The following is a 24,757-nucleotide window of genomic DNA, read 5'->3' as shown; positions in this document are numbered from 1 at the left end:
CCTGGGTGTCGCTCACGCAATGCGTACCGATGCACCCTGGGCGTTGCTCACGCAGTATGTGATGTTGGGGGGGGTGGAAAAAACAAACTAGTCTATCTAGGGCAGCCAACAAGAAAAAAATGTTTAACCTTGGGGAGTCTGTTCCACATTTTCATAACTCTTATGCCCCATACACACAGTCGGACATTCCGACCACAAAATCCGACGGATTTTGGCCGAAATTTGTCTTGTATACACACGGTCGCACAAAGCTGTCGGAAAATGCAATTGTTCGGAACAAGGTGACGTTATACACGTTTTCTGAGCATGCGTGGCACTTTGTGCGTCCGAATTCTTCACTACACACGATCGGAAAAAGTCTGAATGGATTTTGTTGCTGGAAAACTTTAGATCCAGCTCTCAAACTTTTTCCGTCAAAGTCCGAGCGACATAGGATCGGATTTTCCAACAACATAATCCGATCAGACTTCTTCCATCTGAATTTCCGACCGTGTGTATGGGGCATTACTGTGAAGAAGCCCTTCCGATTGTGGAAGTTAAATCTCTATATGGCCTCCCCAAGGCTGTGTAGCAGCAGAATGTGGACAATGGCTTGTGGTCACGTGCCTACGCTGACCAGTGAGTCTTTCTACTGCCAGGACACAAGACTCGCATTGGTCAGTGTGGTCACATGACTGCACGGAACAATTTAGACATATGAGCTTATCCTGTGGATTTTACTTTCTCCAGTCACAGGTGGGAGAGGGACAGGACTATGTTTTGTGGCAGAGCTGTGCAAATCTCAGCCCTGGATGGACAGAAACACAAATCTTTTGGCGGATAACACGGCTTATATATTTCATCTGTGTATTTGGTGGCCTGGAGTTCAGCTTTAACCCCTTCAGAGCCGCGCTATAGCTGAATGACAGCTATAGCGTGGATCTACTTTACCGGGAGGCTGCCAATAGACGTCCTCCCCTTTGCATGCTCCTCGCGCTCCCCCCTGCGCTGTGATCACGGAGTCGATGAGACTCTGGTGATCACAGTCCTGCTCCTCACCACGTGATCAGTTGTCAGGCAATGACAGCTGATCACGTGATGTAATCTATTTTATTTTATTTTTTCTCATGCTGACAGCGTGAGTAGAAGAAAAGCCAATCGCCGGCTTCAGTACAAGGGACATCAGTCCCAAAGATCAAGCGCCACAAATTGGTGCATGAGTGCCACCTATCAATGCCTACCAGTGGTGCAAAACAGTGCCACCTAGCAGTGCTGCCTATTGGTGTCACCTACCAGTGCCGCCTCTCAGTGCCGTCTCATCAGCATACATCAATGAAGGAGAAAAATTACCTGTTTGCAAAAAGTATTAACCAAATCTAAAATGGTTTTGTTCTGTTTTTTTACAAAAATAATAAAACCAGAGGTGATCAAATACCACCAAAAGAAAGTTCTATGTGTGAGGGGGAAAAAAAAAATTATACAAATGTAATTTGGGTACAGTGTAGCATGACTGCGCAATTGTCAAAGAGTGACAGCGCTAAAAGCTGAAAATTGGCCTGGGCAGGAGGAGGGTTTAGGTGCCCAGTAAGCAAGTGGTTAAAAGATCAGAGTTGCAAGTCTTTGCTAGTGTGAAGTATTGGGTGGGGGGTGTAGAGGTATACAGGAAGCCACACTCTACAGGTTTCCCCCACAGTACAGAATGGAAGCCTTCATTTATGTCACATTGGAGCCGACCTCATAGTGGCAAACACTTTAATGCACACCGTTTTTACCTAATGTCATTGCTTAAAAAATGCATTGCTTTAGACTGGGAGCACTGGAGATGAGGCGTTCCATTTCCTATTGTAATGTGACCTAGTCCTGAGCCTCATACAGCAATGTCCCCGACTGTATACTTGTAATAGCAATATTCATTAATACAGATGGCTGTACAGAGTCTGTCCTAGTACAAGGGCCAGATTTACATCGTATTCGTTTCTGCCTCCCTTTTGATCTGTTAAATGTTATCATGACGTGTTAATCATCATTAACATGGGGGTACCTAACCAAACACCCCTAGAGAGCCTTGTTTACCCGCACGGCGATGTATAGGTCTTCATACAGGCAGTTCTGTTACTGTCAAGGAGGACACAGCAGGGACGCGGTCACAGCTCCCAATCTGACATCTGTGCGGGTACACAGACCTGAAGTAACACAGGAGGCATTCAGGACCATGTGAAGAGGCCTTAGGACTACAAAACACCCCTTTGTTATGGAGATGAGGATTGAGCTGTTTTGTAGTCTTAACACCATTTCTGCTCCCCCACAGATGCAGTACAGTGAGTAAATGTTGTCACCCTGGGTCCGAATGTGTTACTGGCACAATTGTGAGATAAAGAAATAAAAACAAATTCAGCCACCCCATCTGAGGCTTGCTTCACAACTATGCGTGCCCGTTTGCGCACGGCACCTGGGCTTGGTAGGCTAAAAAGTCCAAAAACTGTGTAAAATTTGTGAAGCTTCAGAATAGCCAAGTCTTCAAACGATCAAGTGAATTTTGTGTTCAACAAATCAGGTGACTCATGTGCTCCCCCTTGTGGGTCCCCACTCACCAGCTCCTAGTACTCCTGCAGGGGTGGTAGGCATATATGGATAACCATGGGTTGTAGCCCTTGATGGCTTTTCCAGTGGTCTGCCCATATTCCTCACTGGCTGTTCCACTGACCCAGGGTGCCCGCACCAGTCTCCTGCTCAGCACTTCACCGATTACCGTATCCACAAAGCTTGCCAGTAACTTCCCAAAAATTAGATCCAAACAAAGATGGCAGCAGCAAGCCATGTGCTTACATCTGTAAATCTGTAAACACTGACTTGTACATTTTGGCAGCATAAGGTACAAGATCTCACCTGGAATATTCGGGGAGTAAGCACACACAATGCAGTGCTTGGTGCCTGCACAACCTATAGACAGGCATACACACAATCTTATGGGGAGATGTACCTCTGCATACAGACAAGCAAGGCTTGCAGTTCCAGGTGAGATGAGTGGGTGCTCACCTCTGCAATCAATGTATAAGAAGAATAAGCCGCACACCATGATTGTGATCCAAAATCCTTTATTGGACATCCCACAGTGACACCACAAGAGCAGAGTGCCCGACAGACGCGTTTCACACTCCGGTAGATGCTTTTTATACTATTAGTGCTTGATCAAATGATTAAGCACTTATAATGTAAAACGCATCTACTTGGCACTGTGCTGTTTTCACTCTGGGATGTCCCAATAAAGGATTTTGGATCACCATCATGGTGTGCAGCCTATTCTTTTTATACCTCTGCATACCCCCACCATCAGGGAGGTGGCTAAAGGGGTGTTCAGAAGAGGCTTTCAGGAAAGCAGAAGGTATGCACTAACACTGTATGCAGACGTGGGGGCACAGTCACTGGTCTCCAGTAGATGTCTGTCTAAGTAGAAGCTGACTTCTGTACCATTAAAGTGGAGATCCACCCAAAAGGGGGGAAAGCTCTGCTTGTTTGCACTTTAACCCCCCCCCACCCTCGCTGCCACATCCAGCCCCTTCTCCTTCCCTCTGCTGCCTTCTTGGACATTAACAGGTCCCAGAAGACAGCGGGACCATTTGGAAAGCACAGCCCTACTCATGCATGCACAGTAGAAAACCAGCAGTGAAGGATTTACTGCTGATTTCCCTTACAATGCCGGTGCCGGCACCCGAACCCAATTGACAAATTGGCTTGCATTGCCAACATCGCGAATTCCCTTGACAGGTACGTGTCCCTATATTAAGTCAGCAACTACAGTATTTGTGGATGCTGACTTTATTTTTTTCCAGACTGGAACTCCCCTTTTAATGTTTCCGGATTGTGAGGGGTAACTGAAGTACCTGGAGACATCTGTGCACACACAGGGATAACAAACTCCATGCAGACAGCACCTAAATTGAAATAGAATCCATGATACAAATGTATAACCTTGCCTTCTTGATCACGTTACTGTATTGGCTCAGACTTGGTTCTGCTGGTCTTTTCATGTTGTGTATACAAGCAAAGTGTTCCATTATTTATCTAATTAAGGTTCAGAGATCAGGTTAGTGGTAGCAGCTCACAATCAGCGATTACTGTGCTATTGGTTATCATCCCAGGTTGTAGTGTATTATACAACTGCTTATGCTGGAGTTTTTATTACCTTAACTTGGAAAAGAAAAAATATGAATGGCAACTAAGTCTAGATAAAACAAGAAATCTGATTAGTTTTGGACAAAAGTCCTTTTGCTGCAGTTTTAATAAACCACCTCTTATGTGGGAAGAAGATGAGTTGTAGGAATGTGACTTGTGTCATAAAATGTTACATGTGTGTACTGTATATGGTATTTAGGTACACAGTTTGTCATGGGGTAACTCTGTGGAAGGAGGACTCTACAACACCAACTATTTTCTCAAATCGCCTTTCAGGACAACCCTGGAGAGCGCAGCTCCGCCCCCTTTTTCAGGAAACACTTGCTGACCTTTAAATCCCTCCTCTTCCACCATGGCTTCAGTTATTGTGTTGTCCTGCGCCATGGTAGAAGCACTTAAGGCTGCACTCTCTCCAGGGTGGAGTTGAAAGGCCTTACCTCGGTGAGGTGCTGTGTAGCAGCGGTGCGACCATCCCAGCTCGGAGGGTGTTCCAGAGCCCCCAGCCTTTTCCAGCTCAGGGGAGCAGTGGCCGACAGGAGGTCAAGGTGTCCAAACGCCCAGAGCCCTGATTTTTTGAAGTGCTGGCGCCAGGCAGGCTACCGGGTTTTCTCCCTGGCGGGCAGGTGACGTGGTGGCCAGTGACGCGGCTTCCTGTTCGGGCAGGGCGATGAGTGGTTCCGGTCGCTGAAAAGCAGGGGTCAGGGGGTGAGTTCATAGACCGGTGTTTCCTCTTCTAGGCAGCGTAGTGACGTCAGACCCAGGAAGCTTAAAATTCGGCTGTTGGTTTTCAGTCCCCCGCTGCGCTCTGCGCGATGGAGGAGAGATCGTCAGCGACGGTGGAGGCAGGCACCAGTCAGGCCCAGGTAAGAGGGGCACAGCGGTGCTCTTCTTCTCCTTATGGGCTGTATGTTCTTGTTCTATGCTACCTCCCTTAAGGGAGCCTGTAGCTACAGTCTCTGAGGTAACTTCTCTTGGACCTGTAGTCTATTGGTGGTGGCACTGATAACACTGAGGGTCTGATTTCTTCTGTCTGGTGGTGGTTGTTTGTGAGCACCATTGATAGCGTTAATCGGTCATTTGCAGTAGCAGTAAGACATCGTCCATCTGTCTTTTAGGAAACTGTCTCGGGGAAACCGAAACGTTCAAACTCGCCAGGCCAGAAGAAATGCCCCTCATGCAAGAATCCACTGCGAGAATCTTTGCAAAAAGCCTTGTGTAGATCGTGTATTAAAGATCTGGTTGAGGAGGAATCCTCCCAACAGTACAGGGATCTTTTTTCCTCAGTTCTGGAGCTTTCAAGTTGCCTGAGCTCTGTTAAGACATTGCTGGTCCAGAGCCCAGCAGGTCAAAGCAGTAGCCAGCAACCACCACTACGTCCCAGGGCGTCTACCTCCAAATATGTGGAGGGTTTGGACTCGGAGGACGAGGGGGCAAGCACTCTTCCCTCCCTCAGGGATTCAGAGGATGAGGTGGAAGAGGAAGATGACAGCCGTAGTTCCAGGTATAAGCTGTCCTTGGAGGAAGTGGACGACCTTCTAAAAGCAATCTACACAACGTTGGATATTCAAGAAGAGAAAGTCCACCAAGTCTAGGGTTTTTGCAGTTCATATTGTACTGTCTGATACAGTCAAGAGGGAATGGAAGGAAAGAGGGGAGTTCCTGGAGCCCCCTCCAAACAGGTTTTAGATTACGGCCCTTCCAAAGGACCAAGACAAAGCCTCTGCAATGATGAACCTGTTACAGGATCTGATCCAGCAGGAGGTAGTTGTCCAGGTCCCGAAACATCAGGAAGAGCAAGGTTTTTACTCCCACATCTTCCTGGTGAAAAAACCCTCAGGAAAGTATCGGTTGATTCTAAATCTAAAAGACCTGAGGGATGCCTATCTACATGTCCCGATTGCCCAGGCCTCCCAACGTTTCCTTCGGTTAGCAGTCAACCTGGGGACATCGATTTGGCACCTTCAGTTCAGGGCCCTGCCTTTCGGGCTCTCATCTCCCCACAGGATCTTTACAAAGATCATGGCGGAAGCCCTGGAGCCACTGAGGTTGAGAGGGATTTCTGAAATTCTGTATCTAGACCTGCTGTTTTTTGCGGACTCCAGGGAGAAGCGGTTAACAAACCTGCAGGTAGCACAGGTACACCTCAGGGACTTAGGGTGGCTCTTCAACTTTGAGAAGTCAATCCAAGTCAGGAAGTGGCCTTTCTGGGCTATATAATCAAATCTGTCCTCCAGAAAGTCTTCTTACAGCAGGCAAAGTTGGAAAAAGTTCATATGGCAGTAAAGCAAATTCAAACGAATTATTCAGTATCAGTCTGTTCAGCCATGGCAGTGTTAGGGCTTCTCACGGCCTCGATCCCAGTGGTACAGTGGGCCAGGTTCCACTTAGTTCTGCATCTTACAGACTTGGTCTCATCAGGTTTCACTGGAGAAAACAAGCTTACCTCAAAGGTGAAACAAGCTCGGTGGTGGTGGTGGAGGGATTCAGCCAATCTAACGAGAGGCCTCCCTTGGGTCTTTCTGCTAGACAAGCCTCTAACAACGGACGCGAGTGCCTGGAGTTGGGGGGGCCCATCTAGATGGACTAACTGCCCAGGGGACTTGGTCCAAGGCGGAGTCCCGGAGGTTGTCAAACTGGCAAACTTGGGGCCATTTTCCTAGCCCTTCAACATATGGTGAAGGGACATCATGTCCAGATCCTTTTGGACAATATGACTGCGGTAGCATATATCCTAAGCAGGGGGGAACCAGGAGCAAGGGTCTTATGGATCTAGCCAATCAACTTTTCTGTTGGGCAGAGCAGAATTTAGCCTCCCTGTCGGCAATTCACCTAAATGGCTCCCAAAATCTGTTAGCCGATCTGCTCAGCAGAAGAAAACTGATAGAAGCAGAGTGAAGCTTGAATCGGGAGGTTTTTCTGATGATTACCAGAAAGTGGGGGTTCCCTCAAGTAGACCTAGTTGCCAGTCAACAGAACTTCAAGGTCCACAGGTTCTTTTCTCTTCACAGAGAAGACCAAAGGCCATAGGCATAGATGCTCTAGCGCATCCATGGCACTACCACCCGTGTTATGTCTTTCCCCCCTTCCTTCTAATTACGATGGTCTTAAGAAAATTTGGGGAGGAAGGGACCAATATGATTCTAATCATGCCCTTCTGGCCATAAAGGCCTTGGTTTGCAACACTACTAAACCTGCTGCAGAGCCTCCATGGAGACTACCGTTCAGGGAGGATCTTCTAACACAAGGATCAGTGGTTCATCCAGAGGCAGACCGTCTGCACCTAACTGCTTGACTTCTGAGGAAGATCTTCTAAAGGTTTATCTGACAAGTTAGTAAAAACCCTACTTTCCAGTAGAAAAGATGGGACTAGGGCCATATACCAGAAGGTATGGAAGAAGTTTAATTCCTATTGTACCTCCAAGGGCTTCCAGGTAAAGTGTCATTTCAGTCCTAGAATTTCTCCATGACGGAATGGAGAAAGGATTGGCAGCCAGCACCTTAAAGACTCGGGTAGCGGCTCTTTCAGTTTACTTCGAAAAAACTTTCTAGAGAAACTCTAATTTCAAGATTTTTTAGGGAATTGGCATGAAATAGGCCAGTGGCCCTCAAAGTTTTCCCAGTTGGGATTTATCTATTGTTTTACAGGGTCTCACGGGGATTCCGTTTGAACCCTTACAAGAAGCTTGTTTGAAAAATGTAGTTTTAAAGACAATCTGTTTGGTGGCCATCACGTCGGCAAGGCGAAGCAGTGAACTTCAGGCCTTGGTAGTCACTGAGCCTTTTCTCAGTCTTTCCAGACCAGGTGGTTCTCCATGCAGACCCAGCTTTCCTACCCAAAGTCTCCTCAAACTTTCACTGCTCTCAACAAATAGTGTTGCCTACGTTCTCCTTGGCTCCTGCTAATGCAGGTGAGGAATTTTTCCATACTTTGGACGTAAAGGGGTGCCTTCTTCAATTCTTGTCAGTCACTAAGGAATTCAGAAAATCAAACACCCTCTTCATAATCTTTTCAGGCCCTCGTAAAGGGGGGGGGGGGGAAGCTTCTAAAAGCACTCTGGGTAGGTGGCTCAGAGGGACAATTAGAGGCCTACAGAGCTAAAGGAGAAATGCCTCCCTTAGGGATCGCGGCCCATTCCACGAGATCAACAGCAGTGTCTTGGGCCGAAAGTGCCGGTGCTACGCCTGATCAGATTTGCAAGGCGGCCACGTGGTCAAGCTATTCAACCTTTCTCCGACACTACAGGTTGGACTTGCTGTCAGCTGCGGATCAGGCCTTCGCCAGGAAGGTACTGCAGGCAGTAGGGGTGCAACGGATCGTCACCAATCTGTGATCCGAACGGGTCACCCCACTCGGATCGGCACACGCCGCGATCAGCGGAGCTTTCCACGGTCATGGCCTTAGATGGCCGCCACTTCCGAGCTAGGCCGAAGCCGCGGCCTTTCCTTTCTACACCCAGGCCGGTTACAGTGTGATCGCTCCGTCATGTCATGACGCCGGTTCCTCTCTCCCCGATCTGTACTGATCTGTACAGTGGAGGGGGAGAGATCGGATGGATGCAGCTCTGTGGACTGCATCTGTAGTGCCCACTGCGCTGCTCTTTGACAGCCTACTCTGCCAATATTACAGTGGGGACTATATGGCGGTGGAATTTTCACAGGTTTTTGCAAATTCAATTATTTGCTGATCTGTACAATTATCCGATCCGTGACTCTGATCCGAGGAACGATCCGATCTGTGAGTTTTTTGATTCGTTGCACCCTTAGCAGGCAGTAGTCCCACCCTAGGGTAAGCTGCTCGGTTGTCCTGAAAGGTGATTTGACAAAGACTTAGACTTACCAGTGACGGTATTTCTAAGAGCCTTTCAGGACAACTCCTAGTTTCCCTCCCTTTTTCTAGCTTAGACTTGGTATAAGTATCTATCATGGTGGTTTGTGGTATTTCTGTGCTTCCAGTATTCCGAAGCTCACAATAACTGAAGCCATGGTGGAAGAGGAGGGATTTAAAGGTCAAAGTGTTTCCTGAAAAAAGGGGCGAAGCTGTGCTCTCTCCAGGGTTGTCCTGAAAGGCTCTTAGACATTTACCGGTGACGAAGCTGCAGCACCTGTGGCTGCCTAAATAGCAGAACAGTGACTGCATCTGATTAGAGAATCATCCTACCTGGCGCAATTGATTTTCACACCACAAAAACGCACTCCAGATCCGATCCATTCCAAATGTGTTTTTGGTGCTTTTCCAGATGCATTCCAAATGCTCTTAAACCCCCCCCCCCCAATGGTGTGAACTATGCCATTGCATACCATAGAACTTTGCCATGCGTTTTTGATGCTGAACAAAACGCACTGGACTGCATGTGGTGTGAACTGGTCCTAAATCGAGGCTTGTTGAGCTAAGTGGTGAAGACCGGGTCGACCCATGGCTTGAATTTTGACAAAAAAGTGCAAAAATATATAACTGATCCAGTGTAAAAAAAAAAATTTTTTTTCCCCTGCTGGAGCAACATTGGAATGTTGCCTTCCTCTGGATCGACTCGTGTTATAGGATTGTGTGTATATATGGCATTGTGTTGTGGGTGTTTGTTTTTTTTTTTTTTTTTTTTTTTTTTTTTTTTTATATTGGTTGAACTAGAAGAATGGACGGATTCTGGCCCATGTGAATGGGACCCAATGATGAAATTTTAGGGGGGGGGGGGTTATTTTATTTGTTTTAGAATCGTACTTGTCTAGCTGGATGCAGCACCATTCCCCCATTGACTCTAAAGTCCCATACGTGCTATTGGATTTTCTGCAGATTTTTGTCTTCAGATTTACCAAAACCATGTAGTGCAAGGTCCTGCCTAATTTGCATACAAACTGAAACTCCTAAGGTATATTATATGGTCTTGGTAAATCTGAAGACAAAAATCTGCAGAAAATCGAATAGCGTGTATGGGGCTTAAGACTGAGAACGGAGTGATCAAACACCACTAATTGGCTCTCGGAGCTCCATGAGTAGATTGCCGGTGACTGTCACTCAGCCCCCCCCATGCTGACTGGAGCACTGGACTGTGGAGGGGGAAGGAGTGTCTGGCTCAGGCTCTCAGTGGCTGGTCCAGGCATGTGGGTGGATCCCGACCAAATGGTCGCACATTTTCTCGAGCCTGGACCGACTGTCACGTCAGCTGACAGCGTCTTTCAGCCCGCTGTCTGCTGAAAGCAAGTCACAGGAGTGCAGAATGATCTTTACTCCTGTGATCCACAGAAGTACAGCCAAACAAGCTTAATAAAATCCACCCATGTCCCTTTAGAAGTCCCAGAAGTGGGATGCAGATCTATTTATTTTTTTTTTTTTTTGGTATCCGGTTTGCAGCTGTTTTAGGGTGAATCTTTTCTTTAATGCACCTGCATAGGAAACAGCTGTTATCTACAGGAAGCACATTGTAATGTTAATTTTCAGATGGCCTTATTTTCTGTGCTTGGTTTGCTGCTATTATACAGGATTCATATTGTGCCAGGTTTTCACATTGCGTTACAAAATGGACGGAGACCGTACAGTCACAATACAATTAAATACAAGAGGAATAAGAAGCCCTGATCATTAGCTTATTGTAAACCACTATGATGTATTTGGTGCTTATTAAAATCCAGGACTTATATGGCGTCATCAGTTTATGCCGAGCTGTGTGATCTAAAGGGAGACCTCGGCGTTTCAATATGGCTCACGCCAAGAGGGTTAGGAGGGCTTTACTCCTTTGGCCTGGCCTCCAGGCAGATGAATTCACACACCGCCTCATGTATTTCAGAAAGAAGTAATGCTGATTTTTTTCTTTCATCGTGTTGAAGCTGGTATAATAAAACGAATAGAAAAATGTGTTGTCTGGGCTCATTGTGTAACCTGCAAACAAAAGAACCATGGCCTTGGAATGTTGGTCCTATGAGAAATGGAGCCTCTTTCTTCCAGTCGGTATAATCTGACCCAGCAGTGAGGGGGACAAATGCCAGGCTGCTGGCAAGATAACACTGAGCTCTCAATAATTCATCTGGCAGTGTTACAAAGGAGCTCAAGGGGAATTTCTAGCAAGAACCTGGGAACTCTTATTATCCACTAATTATATTGTTCACACATCATTTCTAATGACCGCATCTACCAAGTGTCCCGACTAAGAAGCCAAGCCACCTACCGGCTGGTGGTAAATCTTTTAAAATATTGTGAAGTGCTACCTCACCCAACTATTCCCTGTTGGGTTCCAAATGGTGAATACTTTTCAGTGTACACCGATAACCACTCTACAATAACCCATAAAGATCAAGGTATGCTATAAAAAAATAAAAAACAAAAACAAAAAAAACCCCCATATTTTCATAAATGAACTTTGATTCATCAGTTCCAATCAATAAGTGCTCTCTTAGTGCAAGTGTCTAGGTATCTCCAATAGTGACAATCCAAATAAGGCTGTGCACACCACAGTGCCCTCCACCGGTCACACTATGCGCTTGCCTCCCAAGGAGATACACAATCGGGTCCAGTGGCACCTTCCCCTTAGGTGTATATAACTGGCAAACTGACAGTCCTCTGTATGTGTAAGGGCTCCCAATCTCTTAAATGGTGTTCCTCATAAGTAGATGCCATAAGGGTAGGAAAGAACTTGACGTAGTGTTTACCATTTTTAAAGCACTAGCTCTTAATAAAACCGTGTAAAACTCATTTACAGATGCATTATTCCTGGTGCACACAGGTGAAGCGCTTTTGTGGTTAGGGTAAGAAATTCCTGGATCACTGAAACATCTGCAGATCATCGGCCCTGTGTCCCTAGCAGGTCACGCTCTGCTTTCCGATTGTACGTGATGACGTCACAGGCTCCGCCTCAACACGTTTTGTCACTACACGTGACTATATCAAGACACCTCTTGATGTAGTCACGAGTGTAGTGACGAAACGTATTAAGATAAAAAAACCTTCTGACTTTACAACCCCTTTAAAGCATATTTGTTTATGCCTTGACTTAAAGCGGGGTTCCACCCTGAAGTAAAACTTCTGCTCAATGGAACCCTCCCCCCCGCTCTGGTGTCACAGTTGCCACCTTACAGGGGGGAGGGGGGTGCAGATACCTGTCTAAGACAGGTATTTGCACCCACTTCCGGGCATAGACTCCCAGGGGAGTCTATGCTGTTTCCTGTCCCGGCGCGCTGTTTGCTGGTACACACACGGGTCCCAGAGACAGCGTGGACCATTCCCATTGCGCTGCGCAGTAAGGAACCGGGAAGTGAAGCCGCAACGCTTCACTTCCTGATTCCCTCACCGAGAATGGCGGCGGCAGCAGCCGAGAGCGATCAATCAGTCTCGGCTGCCGACATCGCTGGACCCTGGGACAGGTGAGTGTCCATTTATTAAGTCAGCAGCTGTAGTATTTATAGCTGCTGGCTTTTAATATTTTTTTTTTTCCAGTGGAATCCCTCTTTAATGTGTGTCTAAACCCAGGAACAAAAGCAGAACAAATTGTAGCTTACCACTGCCTTGGATAATTGTATTTGTTTTTCACACTTTTTTTTATTTTTTTTATTTTTTTTCCTTCATATCCACCTGTTGATCTTGCCAGGAACACATTTCCTGTCCTAGGGTGACAACCATACTGTATCTGTAGTCAACAGAATTGGCTGGGAACAATGCTGATAAGTCTGCAGAGGAAGAGGGCATGGGAAGTTATCAGCTCACAAAACCTTTTTATTTATTTTTTTTATTCCCCCCCCCACAATAAAATCGGTCTGTATATGCCGTAAAACATGTTTGTTATACTCTGTGGAACCTAAGGGGTTAATCATTTGCATTGCGTAAAAAGGCTGTTTGAGCCTGTCTACCCTTAGCCTCCCTCCTTTTACTGTCCCCAATTTATCTCCTGATATAACAGCCTTGGAGTCGCTCTGCACATGCTCAGTTTGGTGTGTGTGTTGCTATAGAGGGTTTTTATTTTTTCTTGGGAGAGTGCATGTTATTAGCACAGAGCCAATTGGCACTGTCCAGACAGAGGGTCAGGGGTCCGGTAGCCATATAGGACAGTCAGAGGAGAATGAAAACTCCTCCTCATAAGCTTTAACCAGACACTGATAGAAGTCCCAAGACTGCTATATACTGCTGATGAGGAAAGGCATTAAGCAGTTTATATTTACTAAAATAATTTCATTTCCGTGTACTGGGGAGACCAGATATAGGGAATGCATTATCCTGGATTTAGTAACACTTTAACAGACCATGACATTTATTACATACTTTATATATTGGAAAGAATGAATGGAATTACTGTCAGCGATAATCCATTGTTTGACTGCTGTAAGTGACTGACTGATGGTTTGTGTTTTCTTTTGAAGGCAGGAAGAGAAACTGGTTGAGGTAATGGGACAGCGGCTGAGTCATGTAGAGGGTGATTCTGTAGTGTAATGACGGGTTTGCTGAACTATCACGTGGCCCATGCAGAGTCCTCTATTTATGGATGGGGTGTGTTATCAGCCCAAAGAGTGATTAGAAAGTGCAATAAGATTGGTAATCTGTATTTTAACTGTGCATAAAGGTGTCTGTCTGCTGCTAGCATGAGCTGCTCCATCCAATCAACCCTGCTATCACTACCGGCTTTTTATTTACAGTATATGTTTCATATATAAGAAATACGTGTGTGTGTGTGTGTGTGTGTGTGTATGTACACACACACACACCCCCCCCATTAACTGTAAACTGAATTGGGAAAGTCAGTAGAACTGATTTGAGGCGATTCTCTGGAATGGGGAGCGCTTCCTTTCTGTAATCTTACCAGCCTGGAAGGGACCTGATTGATGATGGTTTGTGTTCCCTGTTTTGTAGGCTCAGAGTCTTCAACTCAGTAAAGAGATGACCCTTGCTGGCAACCGGAGCTTAGCAGAAGCAAACCTGCTTTACCAGCCTAAGCTGGACAGCCTAAAAACCACTCTGACCCAGAAATACCAGGAGCTGCAGACTGTCATGGAATCCAATCAGCTAAAGAAGACAAAGCTGGGTAAGTTAATATCCTTGTAAAGGCACTGGTGCTGGAATTTCTCGAATTTGACTTTGTTCCTTATAGGCTTGGTTCACATCTATGTGTGTGGCTGCGGGTATCGGAATCGCATCAATACCTGCAGTGAAAACGCACTGCTGTGAGAATGTGTGGCGCTGCAATTCATTCTGAATGGCACCCCTACACATATAAAATCGCAGTGTCAGTGCAGGAACTGCAGGCAAATCATATGGGCAAAATTACCTTTTTCTGCAGGAAGCGCAGGCACGGCAGTCCATTGAAATGAATGAGCTAACTCGGCCCGCAAGAGCGCATAGATAGGAACCTAGGGTTAAAGCTTGTATGCTATTATTTTTATAGTGTGGTTTAGGTGCAAATGTATACTGAGTTTTTATTGCAGTTTAGCTTAAAGGGACTGTAAACCTTCCCGGTTTTCACTTCAGTACATTCTATGCATTGAGTGAAAAAACTTTGCTGCAGCCACCTCCCCCCCCGCCCCTGTTTTTACTTACCTGTAAAACCTCTATCTCGTCCTGGGGATGAGCACACAAGCAAAAGCTGGTGTCTCGGGTCCTGATTGGATGGATTGATAGCAGCGTGGCCATTGGCTCCCACTGCTGTCAATCTAATCCAATGACCGGGAGGGCGGGGCCAAGTCATACATTAGGCTTCTATGGACGCCGAATTAATGACTCGGGAGCATGCCTGCAAGGTAACCCCCCAGGGGCTTATCTAATGTGGGGAGGAGCCACCGAGGGACACCAGAAGATGATGTTCGGGGCCATGATAGTTTAAAAAAAAAAAAAAAAAAAAAAAGCTTTAGTGTCACTTTAAAGTAACACTAAAAGTGAATATAATTTTTCTAAAACCAAAGTTTACATTCTCAACTAAAAAAACTACCTTCTATTGCTCTCGGCCTCTTCCAAATCCCCTGAATTCTTCTTTTTTTTTTTTTTTTTTTTTCCCCCCCCCCATGATCTGACTTCCTGTAAGAGGGTGGCTACATTTGTTCTCCATCTTTCCACTGTATGTAGGACCCGCTCCCCATTATAGACTATGGCAGGGATATGCAATTAGCAGACCTCCAGCTGTTGCAGAACTACAAGCCCCATGAGGCATAGCAAGACTCTGACAGCTACAGGCATGACACCCAGAGGCATGATGGGACCTGTAGTTTTGCAACAGCTGGAGGTCCACTAATTGCATATCCCTGGACTATGGGATTTGCTTAGTAGTGTGCATGACCGTAATGAACGTGCACAGCTCATTCCAAAGTGAGGGGGGAAAGGAGAGGCTCTGGACCTAACAGAGGATACCAGGAAGCAGAAAAACGCCATAAGAAATGATTTAATGAAACAGATTACGGGGTTATTAGTTTGGAGAATAAGGATTTAGTGTCGCTTTTAATTGAGAACCTGCTTGTACACCCCTTCAATACCGGGCTGTTTTTAAGTTTTCAGTGTTGCCACTTTATCTACTGTATAAAGGAAAAAAATGCTTAATTGTCTGTCATAAAAAAATACATTAAAAACATTGGTGATTTATGGCACTATACCTGCCTCTCAAAAATTGTCATTGCTGGACAGTGGTTGGGCATAAATAATGCAGAAGCCTGTGCATTGCACCCACAAGGCATTCATTGAGATGGCAGTTCTCTGAAGGCTTCAATGTAAAATATATTTATTACATGCACATTTTAATTTTCTTTTTCTTTTTAGTTTTTTTTTTCTATTGTCTGCTTCCCCACTGGTGAGATTCACTTGCTATTTGCTCTGATCACTGTTGCCAGAGGGAAGCAGAGAACCTCTATCAGGATTTAAAAAAAACATTTCTTTTGGGTAGATTTAATTTCACTTTCCTGCTCCGATGACGGTTCCCATCCAGAACATGAACAATCAAACCGTTTTTTTTTTTTAACCCTTTCCTACTCTGCACAAAAACGAAATGATCTTTGCTAAAGTAAAATATGTCTTTTTGATATTTACAGATCAGCAATCTGTGAATGCTTCATTGGAAACTTTACTGGCACTTCTGCAGGCTGAAGGAGCCAAGATAGAGGAGGAGACAGAGGTAATTCTACAATGCCAGTTTGTGCCCGGCTCTATGTATGTGTATTTAAAGGAGAGTGGTTGTGTTGGGATTGATTTGTGCAGGTCTGTTGTCTCTCTAAATATTGTAAAGAGAACAAGTACCGGCTCAGTCATGACAGCCGTGGCTCACCTGTGAGCTGAAGGTTCAGGTCTTGCTGACCGTTTTCGCTTCGATGAACATTTACAATGTTCTTTCTTGCAAAAATAAGTGGCCATATGCTTTGTGCACTTAGAGACACATCCAGCCTTTTTCAGTCGTTTTGTGTGTCAGTTACAAGCAGCTCCTATTGAAGACCCTTCCATATTTCACTGCTGTGACTGTAAAGCATCCTTGCTGTATGGGGTGGTTAAACCTCTCTCCTTCCTAAGGCAACGAGTGTCATTTTTTTTTGTGTCAATTTTGATCATAAAACAAACAACTTTCCACTGAGTTCAGTGTACATCAAGGGTCTTGAATTAAAATGTACAGAAGTCTAGTCAGTGAAAATGTATTTTGGCGGAGGTCTGAATCTACCCTTCACATCATAGTGCCCTACATCAGAGCCCCCTCTTTACATCCATATCCTCAGCCCCCCTTCACAATCTCTCTTTACATCACATTGCCCCCGCCCCCCCCTTACCTCACACTCCCCTTTAACCACTTTCAGACCGGACCAATTTGCTGGTCAAAGACCAGACCACTTTTTGTGATTCGCCACTGCGTCGCTTTAACTGACAATTGCGCGGTCGTGCGACGTGGCTCCCAAACAAAATTGACGTCCTTTTTTTCCCCCCCCACAAATAGAGCTTTCTTTTGGTGGTATTTGATCACCCCTGCGGTTTTTATTTTTTGCGCTATAAACAAAAATAGAGCGACAATTTTGAAAAAAACGCATTATTTTTTACTTTTTGTTATAATAAATATCCCCCAAAAATATATAAAAAAACATTTTTTTTCCCTCAGTTTAGGCCAATACATATTCTTCTACATATTTTTGGTAAAAAAAATCGCAAAAAGCGATTATTGATTGGTTTGCGCAAAAGTTATAGCGTTTACAAAATAGGGATAGTTTTATAGCATTTTTATTAATTTTTTTTTTTTTTTTTTTACTAGTAATGGCGGCGATCAGCGATTTTTTTTTTTTTTTTTTTTTTTTTTTTTTTTTTTTTTTTTTTTTTTTATTGTGACTGCGACATTGTGGGGGACCCATCGGATATTTTTGACACATTTTTGGGACCATTGTCATTTATACAGTAATCACTGCTATATAAATGCAGTGATTCCTGTGTAAATGACACTGGCAGTGAAGGGGTTAACCAGTGGGTGGCAGTGTAGGGGTTAAGTGTTCCTAGGGGTGTGTTACTAACTGTGGGGGGGTTGGGCTTTCATTTAGTGAACACTGATCTCTGCTCCAATCACATGGAGCAGAGATCAGCGTCACTAGCTGCTAGGCAGAATGGAGAAATGCTGTTTACTCTGCATTTCCTCCATTCGGCCACTCCGTGAGACGATCGCGGGGATGCCCGCGGCGATCGAGTCCGCGGGTCCCGCGACCGGACTCACGGGGGTCCCGACCAGCGCGGGAGCGCGCTGCCGCGCTCCCTATGGCAGGGCGGCATTGAATATTGGACGTACCTGTACACCAATATGCCTGCCCGTGCCATTCTGTCGACGTACATCGTCGTGCGCTGGTCGGGAAGTGGTTAAAGAAGCCACTCGGTGTCCTCAGTTCCCCTTCACATAGCAGCCCCCCCTTTACATTGGAGTGCCCCTTTACATAGTAAGGTTGAACAAAGACACCAGTCCATCCAGTTCAACCTGAGTGTGCATGTCTACAATTGTCCCTATCCCTGTACACTGCATCTCATTAAGATGCTCATCCATTATATTATTTATTTAAGGTACCCATGGAGCGCTATCAATTTACACATGCATCGCACACTCACATCGGTCCCTACCCTCAAGGAGCCCACAATCCAAGGTCCCCAACCCACATTCATATACTAGGGTCAATTTTGGACACAAGCCAATTAACCTACCAGCATGTCTTTGGAGTGCAGTTTACGTTCTAGTGTCCTTCACATCACAGTGCCCCTTTTAGCCTCTTGTGTACTGTCTTACCATTGGCAGGTTAGAGGCGCTTATCAGCTGTGTGCGCTCTCCCAAGTCTACAAGCCAGCCGCCACTGTCATCCTTACAGCAGGTGGGGGCAGGAGGAGCTGCAGAACTGGGCTGAGGGTGGGAGCTGCCCAACTTACAATGTTAACAAGCGGGTGATTACCCACTTGTTTGAAAAGACCTCCTCTCTCCATTCCAATTTGCAGTACCTCCTGCCCCAGGCAGTTATGATGATAGCGGTGGCCGGCCAGAGACTTGGGAGTTCTCATGGCTTATAAGTGGTGTCTGCAGCTGGACAGAACTGTCGCTCACTCTGGGTATGGACAACAGTTTGCTATTTAGTGATCATTGTATTAAAACAACATAAAGGCATCACCCTGTAATTGTGAGGATACGTACAGGGGTTGATTTACTAAAACTGGCGAGTGCAAAATATGGTGGTGCAGCTGTGCTTGGTAACCATTTGGCATCCATATGTATTTTTATTTTATTTGGCAAAGATTAATTGAACAAGCTGAAGTTAGATGTGGATTGGCTGCCATGTACAACTGCATCAGATTTTGCACTGTCCAATTTTGGTAAATTAATCCCACAGTTTTCTCAATGATCCCCTGCTAAACGGAGTGGGCAACCCACGTTAAAACCATTTGACTTTGGAGCCCATTATGTGAACCCTGGTACTGCAATGTGTGAATACAAGTGAGAGATGGGTGGAAGGAGCACAGATTTACTTTTAGTCATTTGTTATAAACCTGTACGTAAGCGTAAACCAGCTAGTGCTAACGTTTCTTTTTCTTGTACAGAACATGGCGGAAAGTTTTCTTGAAGGTGGCGTACAGCAGGATTCTTTCATCGATGAATATTTATCAAAGCGCAAATTAGCACATTTAAGACGTGTAAAAATTGAGAAACTGCAAGAAATGGTGCTAAAAGGACAGAGACTCCCACAGGTTTCTGTACTTGCACAACCGAAGCCCTTGGAGAATGTCCAGGCACCTCCAGCGTCCTACCCATCAGGTTTCAGCAACCCGCCAGCTGTCGTCCCAAGAAGAGCTGTGCCACCTCCCCCACCTGCTCAAGCTGGAATGTACCCAACTCCTTTTGCAATGGCTGCACAACAGCCTGCCCCTGGGCTCCCGTATGCAGCATCTCCAACTCCCCCCATCCCTCCAAGAGTTGGCTATCCACCTGTAGCTCAGATGCCACAGCCTGGTTACCCTAATCCATTTGCACCTCAGTATCCTCCGGCTCTTCCTCAAAGATCACATCAGCGTCTCCCTCCCAACCCTGGTTTCATTTTATAGTAATCCAGTCTCATTGCGCCTCATTCAAACATTGGTGCTCCCAGTTTCCTCGGTTCCGTGAGCTGGTAACGTATGAAACATGCACATATTGGACCATGCAGCAATCCGCAGGACAATGGTTTATTTTCCAAGACTAGGCGCTCATGCTTTTCCCCATTCGAAAGACAGACTTTCTCACTTTTGAATTAATGCTTTATGGGGTTTGGTTTCAAAGTCTGATTTCATAGGTTTAGGTTGTGAAGCAGATGTACAAACGGAGTGACACAATTGCTGCACCACTGTGTTGCTTTATTTTTTTGTTATCAATGCTGAAGTTATACATGTGAATGCTGCATTGGAATGAATAGTTCTGTTGTGCTGCAGCCATTGGTAATGTTAATCAGCTGGCAGTGCATGAGATTAGATGGCAACAAAAAAAAATGCACTGGTCCATTGCCAAACTCCTCAGGTTTCCAGCGACCTCCTGTCACGAGGTTCGAGCAGAGTGCTGAACAATGAGGATTGCACTGCATGTCTTATACCTGTGATTCTCAGTGTCTTGTATTGTAATCACCCTAACGTTAGGACATTAACAGGATTATTCAGGGATTAGAATGTTACTAAAATCTGTTATGTGCAGACTAAATGCAAATTGAGTGGATGAATTATTATTTTTTTTCTGTGACAGCAATGCATTTTTATAGACTTATGCACGTGGCTTTGATGTGCCTTAGACTAACTGTTTACTCCTGGACTATGAAGAAAGACTGCAGTTTTTTTTGGGGGGGGGGGGGGGCGTTTCTTGCCCTTTGCTTAGATTGCCAGTAAGGGCTTTTTTTTCTGTTGTAAATTAGCATCTTTTGCTATATTGCAACCTCCAGAAGTGTAAAATAGAATTGGGTTTATTTAGTAACTTTCAAAATCTGCCATTTTATTTATGCAACTGTCATAAAGCTTGGCCTTTTCCTTTAAAGCTGGCCAATCTTAATATGTAGTTAATGTTGGCATTTTATTTCTTTTGCTTTCCAGTGGCAGCACACTAGGATTAAGTGCCACATTTAGATAGTTTTAAGTAGGGTAAAGCCATATAAACAGACTGGACTTCAAAATTGGTTGTGGCAAAAGTGAGCTTTGCGATCAGATGTTTTTTTGTTTTTCATTGCACTACAGATGCAGCATAGCCTTCTGTAAAACTGTGCCCACCATAGACTTTTAAACAGTTCAATTCCAGGTGGTTTAAAAAAAAAAAAAAAAAAAAAAAAAACTTTTTATACCAGCTTCTATCATTGGTTTTCTTTTCTTGCATTGTAGGTTTATTTCACACCAGATCATGTTAATTTTCAACATGTTTCTTTCAAAACATTTGTACAATAGTATTCATGTTTGGAATAATACCTGGATAAGAGACCACATGTGAGCAGAATTGAATTAAAGGATAAATTTCACCTTTTGAAACCGGGTGCAACATGTAATTGTTGATCATGGGTACAATGTTTTGCAGGCTTCTAGTAAAGCAAAAAAAATAAATGCACACTTTTTTTTTTTTTTTTTTTTTTTAAACCTGCAAAAAGATGTGCATTTATTTATTTTTTTACAAAGCTGAACTTATCCTTTTAAACAAATGCTCATTGAGCTCACACTTACAATGGGAAGACTGCTATAATAACTTGGTCATCCAAAGTTTCTCAGAAGCCTCCAGAACCCTTCTTCATAGCTAGCGACATAGCCTAGCTATTTTTCATTGAAATTTTTTGGTATTACGCGTGGCACATCAGTTATACCACATATGCACTACCTACCTTAAAACCAAAAAGGGTTGTGGCGTCCACTATAGAGGAGACTTCAAGAGCATGTTTTAGTACTAGAGACTCCAATTACTCCATGCAGACACTACTATAGGACATGTTTATAATGTAAAGATTCTGTAAAGGTTTACTTGTTGTCATAACTAATACGGTTGTTAATTTACCTTGATATTTTCAATAAATTACAAATTTTGGACATGGATGTTATTTTATATGTATATCTCAAGTAGTTTGGGGGATGGGAAATCACTTTGTGAGCGCCGATATAATTGACTGTTCTGAGATTCTTCAATTGATATTTAGGAAACTTACACTTTCATTGTGCAGGGTCACCATAGTCATCTGTGATCATTTCCAAGCATATTAGCTGATTGGTTGTTGGCATTGATCCAGTCTTAGTTTCTAAAAAGCATGCCTTTTGCAGATATTGTAAGCTCTAGCGAGCAGGGCCCTCCGATTCCTCTTGTACTGAATTATAACGTAACATCCTTCATATTAAGTGCTGTGCAAATGGTTGGTACTATAAGAATCATGAATAATACTGCATAGAATTTTATGGTTTATATTTTCAGAAAGTATTTTTCTCTTAACAGCCTTTCTTTTTTTTACAATCTTGTTGAACCTCATGTTCAATTCTACTGGAATTTTTACATTCTTGTGGAATTTTATCTGTTGGGGCCAGATCCGTTTTGCAATTTTCCCACTTTCTTTTCTTCACTTAAAGCTTTCTGGATTTGTAGACAGCTGCAGAGAGCACACAAGGCTGGGTGTGTGTGCCCCCTCCTGCAGTGCCAATCAGTCTTTTTACAGTGCCAAGACAACAAGGATCACAGAAGAGATGTGGACACATGGTAGAGAGAGAGACACTATCATATTTGTTATAAATGACTGCAATTGGCTGCTGCTGATCAGCAATTCACTGTTCACCAGGAAATGGTGTTGGTTTTGTTTGCAGTATACCTTTACTATCTTTGTCCTGTTTTGACAGTCAAAATAGAATATCTCTCAAACAGGACCCTGACAATGATAAAATCTTGAGGGATTGTAAACTTTCTGTACTTTTGCTGGCTTTGTTTCCTTTTAACATATCAAGATTCTACAGCTTGCTTGGGTACTGCGCTCGATGCATCTTCATTAAAAAAAAAAAGTCAATTTATTAAAACTGTGATAAAATCAAAACCATAAAAATCCATATTTCATCTCCATTCGAGGTGCGCATCTTCACTGGTCTTACAATTAGATTCTGCTTATCCTGTCAATGTTTTGATTCCACTCCATGATGCATCATAACTACTGCCCAAAGGTTTTCAATCAAAACATTTGAGGAGAAATGCCCAATAAGCCAGTCATCACTGAAGGCCACAGTGCAAAGAATCATTTTTACATTTCCTACAGGTCAGCTATAAGTGAGTGTATTTTTGTGTGTGTGTGTGTATATATATATATATATATATATATATATATATAATTTTTTTTTATATTTATACACAGCATGGTTCCTTCTTTTGGCTAAATGAAGCTTGAAGGCAGAACATATGAGGACGCTGTTTGTTCTTCACACACCCTCGTTAATTAAGGCTAAGTTATTAGTAATGTTTTACCATGTTTGATCTAACACAAAGATATTAAAAAGAACAAAAGAGAAGTGGTATGTCCATGTGTTATGCATGCCAGTCCATTGTAATTTTTTTAATTACACATTCTATGCAGGTGCATGACCAGCTTCCTCTGCATCCCCAGGCTGGGTTTACACATCTGCGGGCGTAGGTTTGGTGCATTCCTGTATACTGGTTCAGGTCTGAATTCGCACCAGTGTTAATTTTGGCAGCAAATTTCTATTTAGTTTTAGTCAGCAAAACCCTAATGGGTGTAATTAAATTGTAATGCATTAGTTAATATTTCTCTACAATTTCCAAACTCGTATACTGGTGGAGTGAAAAATCAAATGTTATTTATTATGCACTATACAGAACAGTGTTAATTTTGAAGTCAAATTTAGTTTTAAGTTGATGACATTAATGCTGATTCGCACCTGAACCAGGCCCAAAAATCACACTGAACCTTTTTCAGCAGCATGCCCTGGACCTGTGTGAACCAGCTCCATAGAAAGCCGGTCACACTTGCCCAGCATGTGAACTGGATGCAGAGAAACCTGTAATTCCAGATGTGAGAGGAATGACCTATGACCCTGTGATAACTGCAATTGATTGGGGAACACAGCAGCTAGATCTTCTCCCTACAATTCCCAGCTCTGTCCCTCCTGCCCTCCATTTATTATTTAGCATTTTTTTTTCCCTGCAAAATAACTGAACAGTCCAGATAGAATGACCCATCACCATGGCTGTAACAGCACACCAGCGAACCAGCTTGAAACTGAAGTGCACACATCACTTTTCTCCTGAAAGAGCCCTGCCAGTGTACTCTACTTAAAATAACTTCAAACCATAGTCTTAAATTATATTGTGCCCCACTGTACATTTTTTTTTTTTTTTTTAAATGTAGCTGTATACCTTTATTTTATAGTGGCGCTCATGTGACTACCTGCCGCTCTCCTCTCCTGATCACTACAGCAGGAGTGGCCCCTGCTGGCATCAGCCAGGAGGAGAGTGGTGGGCAGTCATGTGAGCGCGGCTCTAAAACAAGGCATCTAGTTTTTTTTGTAAAGCATGTACAGTGGGGAACGTAAAGCACCTGTGTCTTATTCAATCAATGGTCTGACATGGCCTACCGGGATGATGTCATTGACCAATTGCGATGTAGCAGTTCTGTGCATTGATGCAGAATCATTCAAGGCTGCATCGCGATTCATTAATTAAATTTTTTCTCCCCCAACATCCCTAATCTCCATGGACCCCACACAGCAAGGCCCCTTTCACACGATAAGCCCACTCAGATCTGCCTGTCCATTTTTTTCAGGCTGAGCCGAGTGTGCCACCCATTGACTCCCATGGGCAGGTGTATGTCAGCAGAGATGTGTCCACTTACACTAGTCTACAAAACAGACGTATGGCGGATCGGATGAGATCTGAAGAAAACTGATATGCTGTGTAATCTCCCCATAGTCATGCTTCCGAGGACTTCATCTACCTTCTATCTTGATTTGGACAGTAGCATTGGCTCCTGCTACTGTCAATCAAATCCAGTGACACAGGGTGGGGCAGAGTCCTGCTGTCTGTATCAATGGACACAGGAGCCATGCCCCCATGGAAAGCTGCTCTGTGGGGACACCCGAAGAAAAGGATGGGCCAGGATGACCACCTGGACACCCTAGAAAAGGGCTGCTCTGTGCAAAACCCTAGCACCGAGGAGGCAAGTATAACATGTTTGTTTA

At 44.3% G+C, this 24,757-nt stretch overlaps 1 protein-coding gene across 1 annotated transcript in view; it reads left to right on the top strand.

The window, feature by feature from the left end:
- Positions 1-21,622, top strand: part of VPS37B (VPS37B subunit of ESCRT-I) — a 42,232-nt gene extending 20,610 nt beyond the window's left edge. Inside the window, exons 2-4 of the mRNA XM_077461871.1 lie at positions 13,979-14,150; positions 16,138-16,220; positions 19,142-21,622. Coding sequence (XP_077317997.1) covers positions 13,979-14,150; positions 16,138-16,220; positions 19,142-19,642 — 756 coding nt within the window. The 3' untranslated portion in view covers positions 19,643-21,622. The remainder of the gene's footprint in view (positions 1-13,978; positions 14,151-16,137; positions 16,221-19,141) is intronic.
- Positions 21,623-24,757: the final 3,135 nt, after the last annotated feature.

The sequence above is a fragment of the Lithobates pipiens genome, unplaced genomic scaffold (assembly GCF_037356315.1).
Source record: "Lithobates pipiens isolate NorthernLeopardFrog02 unplaced genomic scaffold, aLitPip1_a1.2 Scaffold_3, whole genome shotgun sequence".
Lineage (NCBI taxonomy): Eukaryota > Metazoa > Chordata > Amphibia > Anura > Ranidae > Lithobates > Lithobates pipiens.
This window is presented reverse-complemented; position numbering and strand designations above follow the sequence as displayed.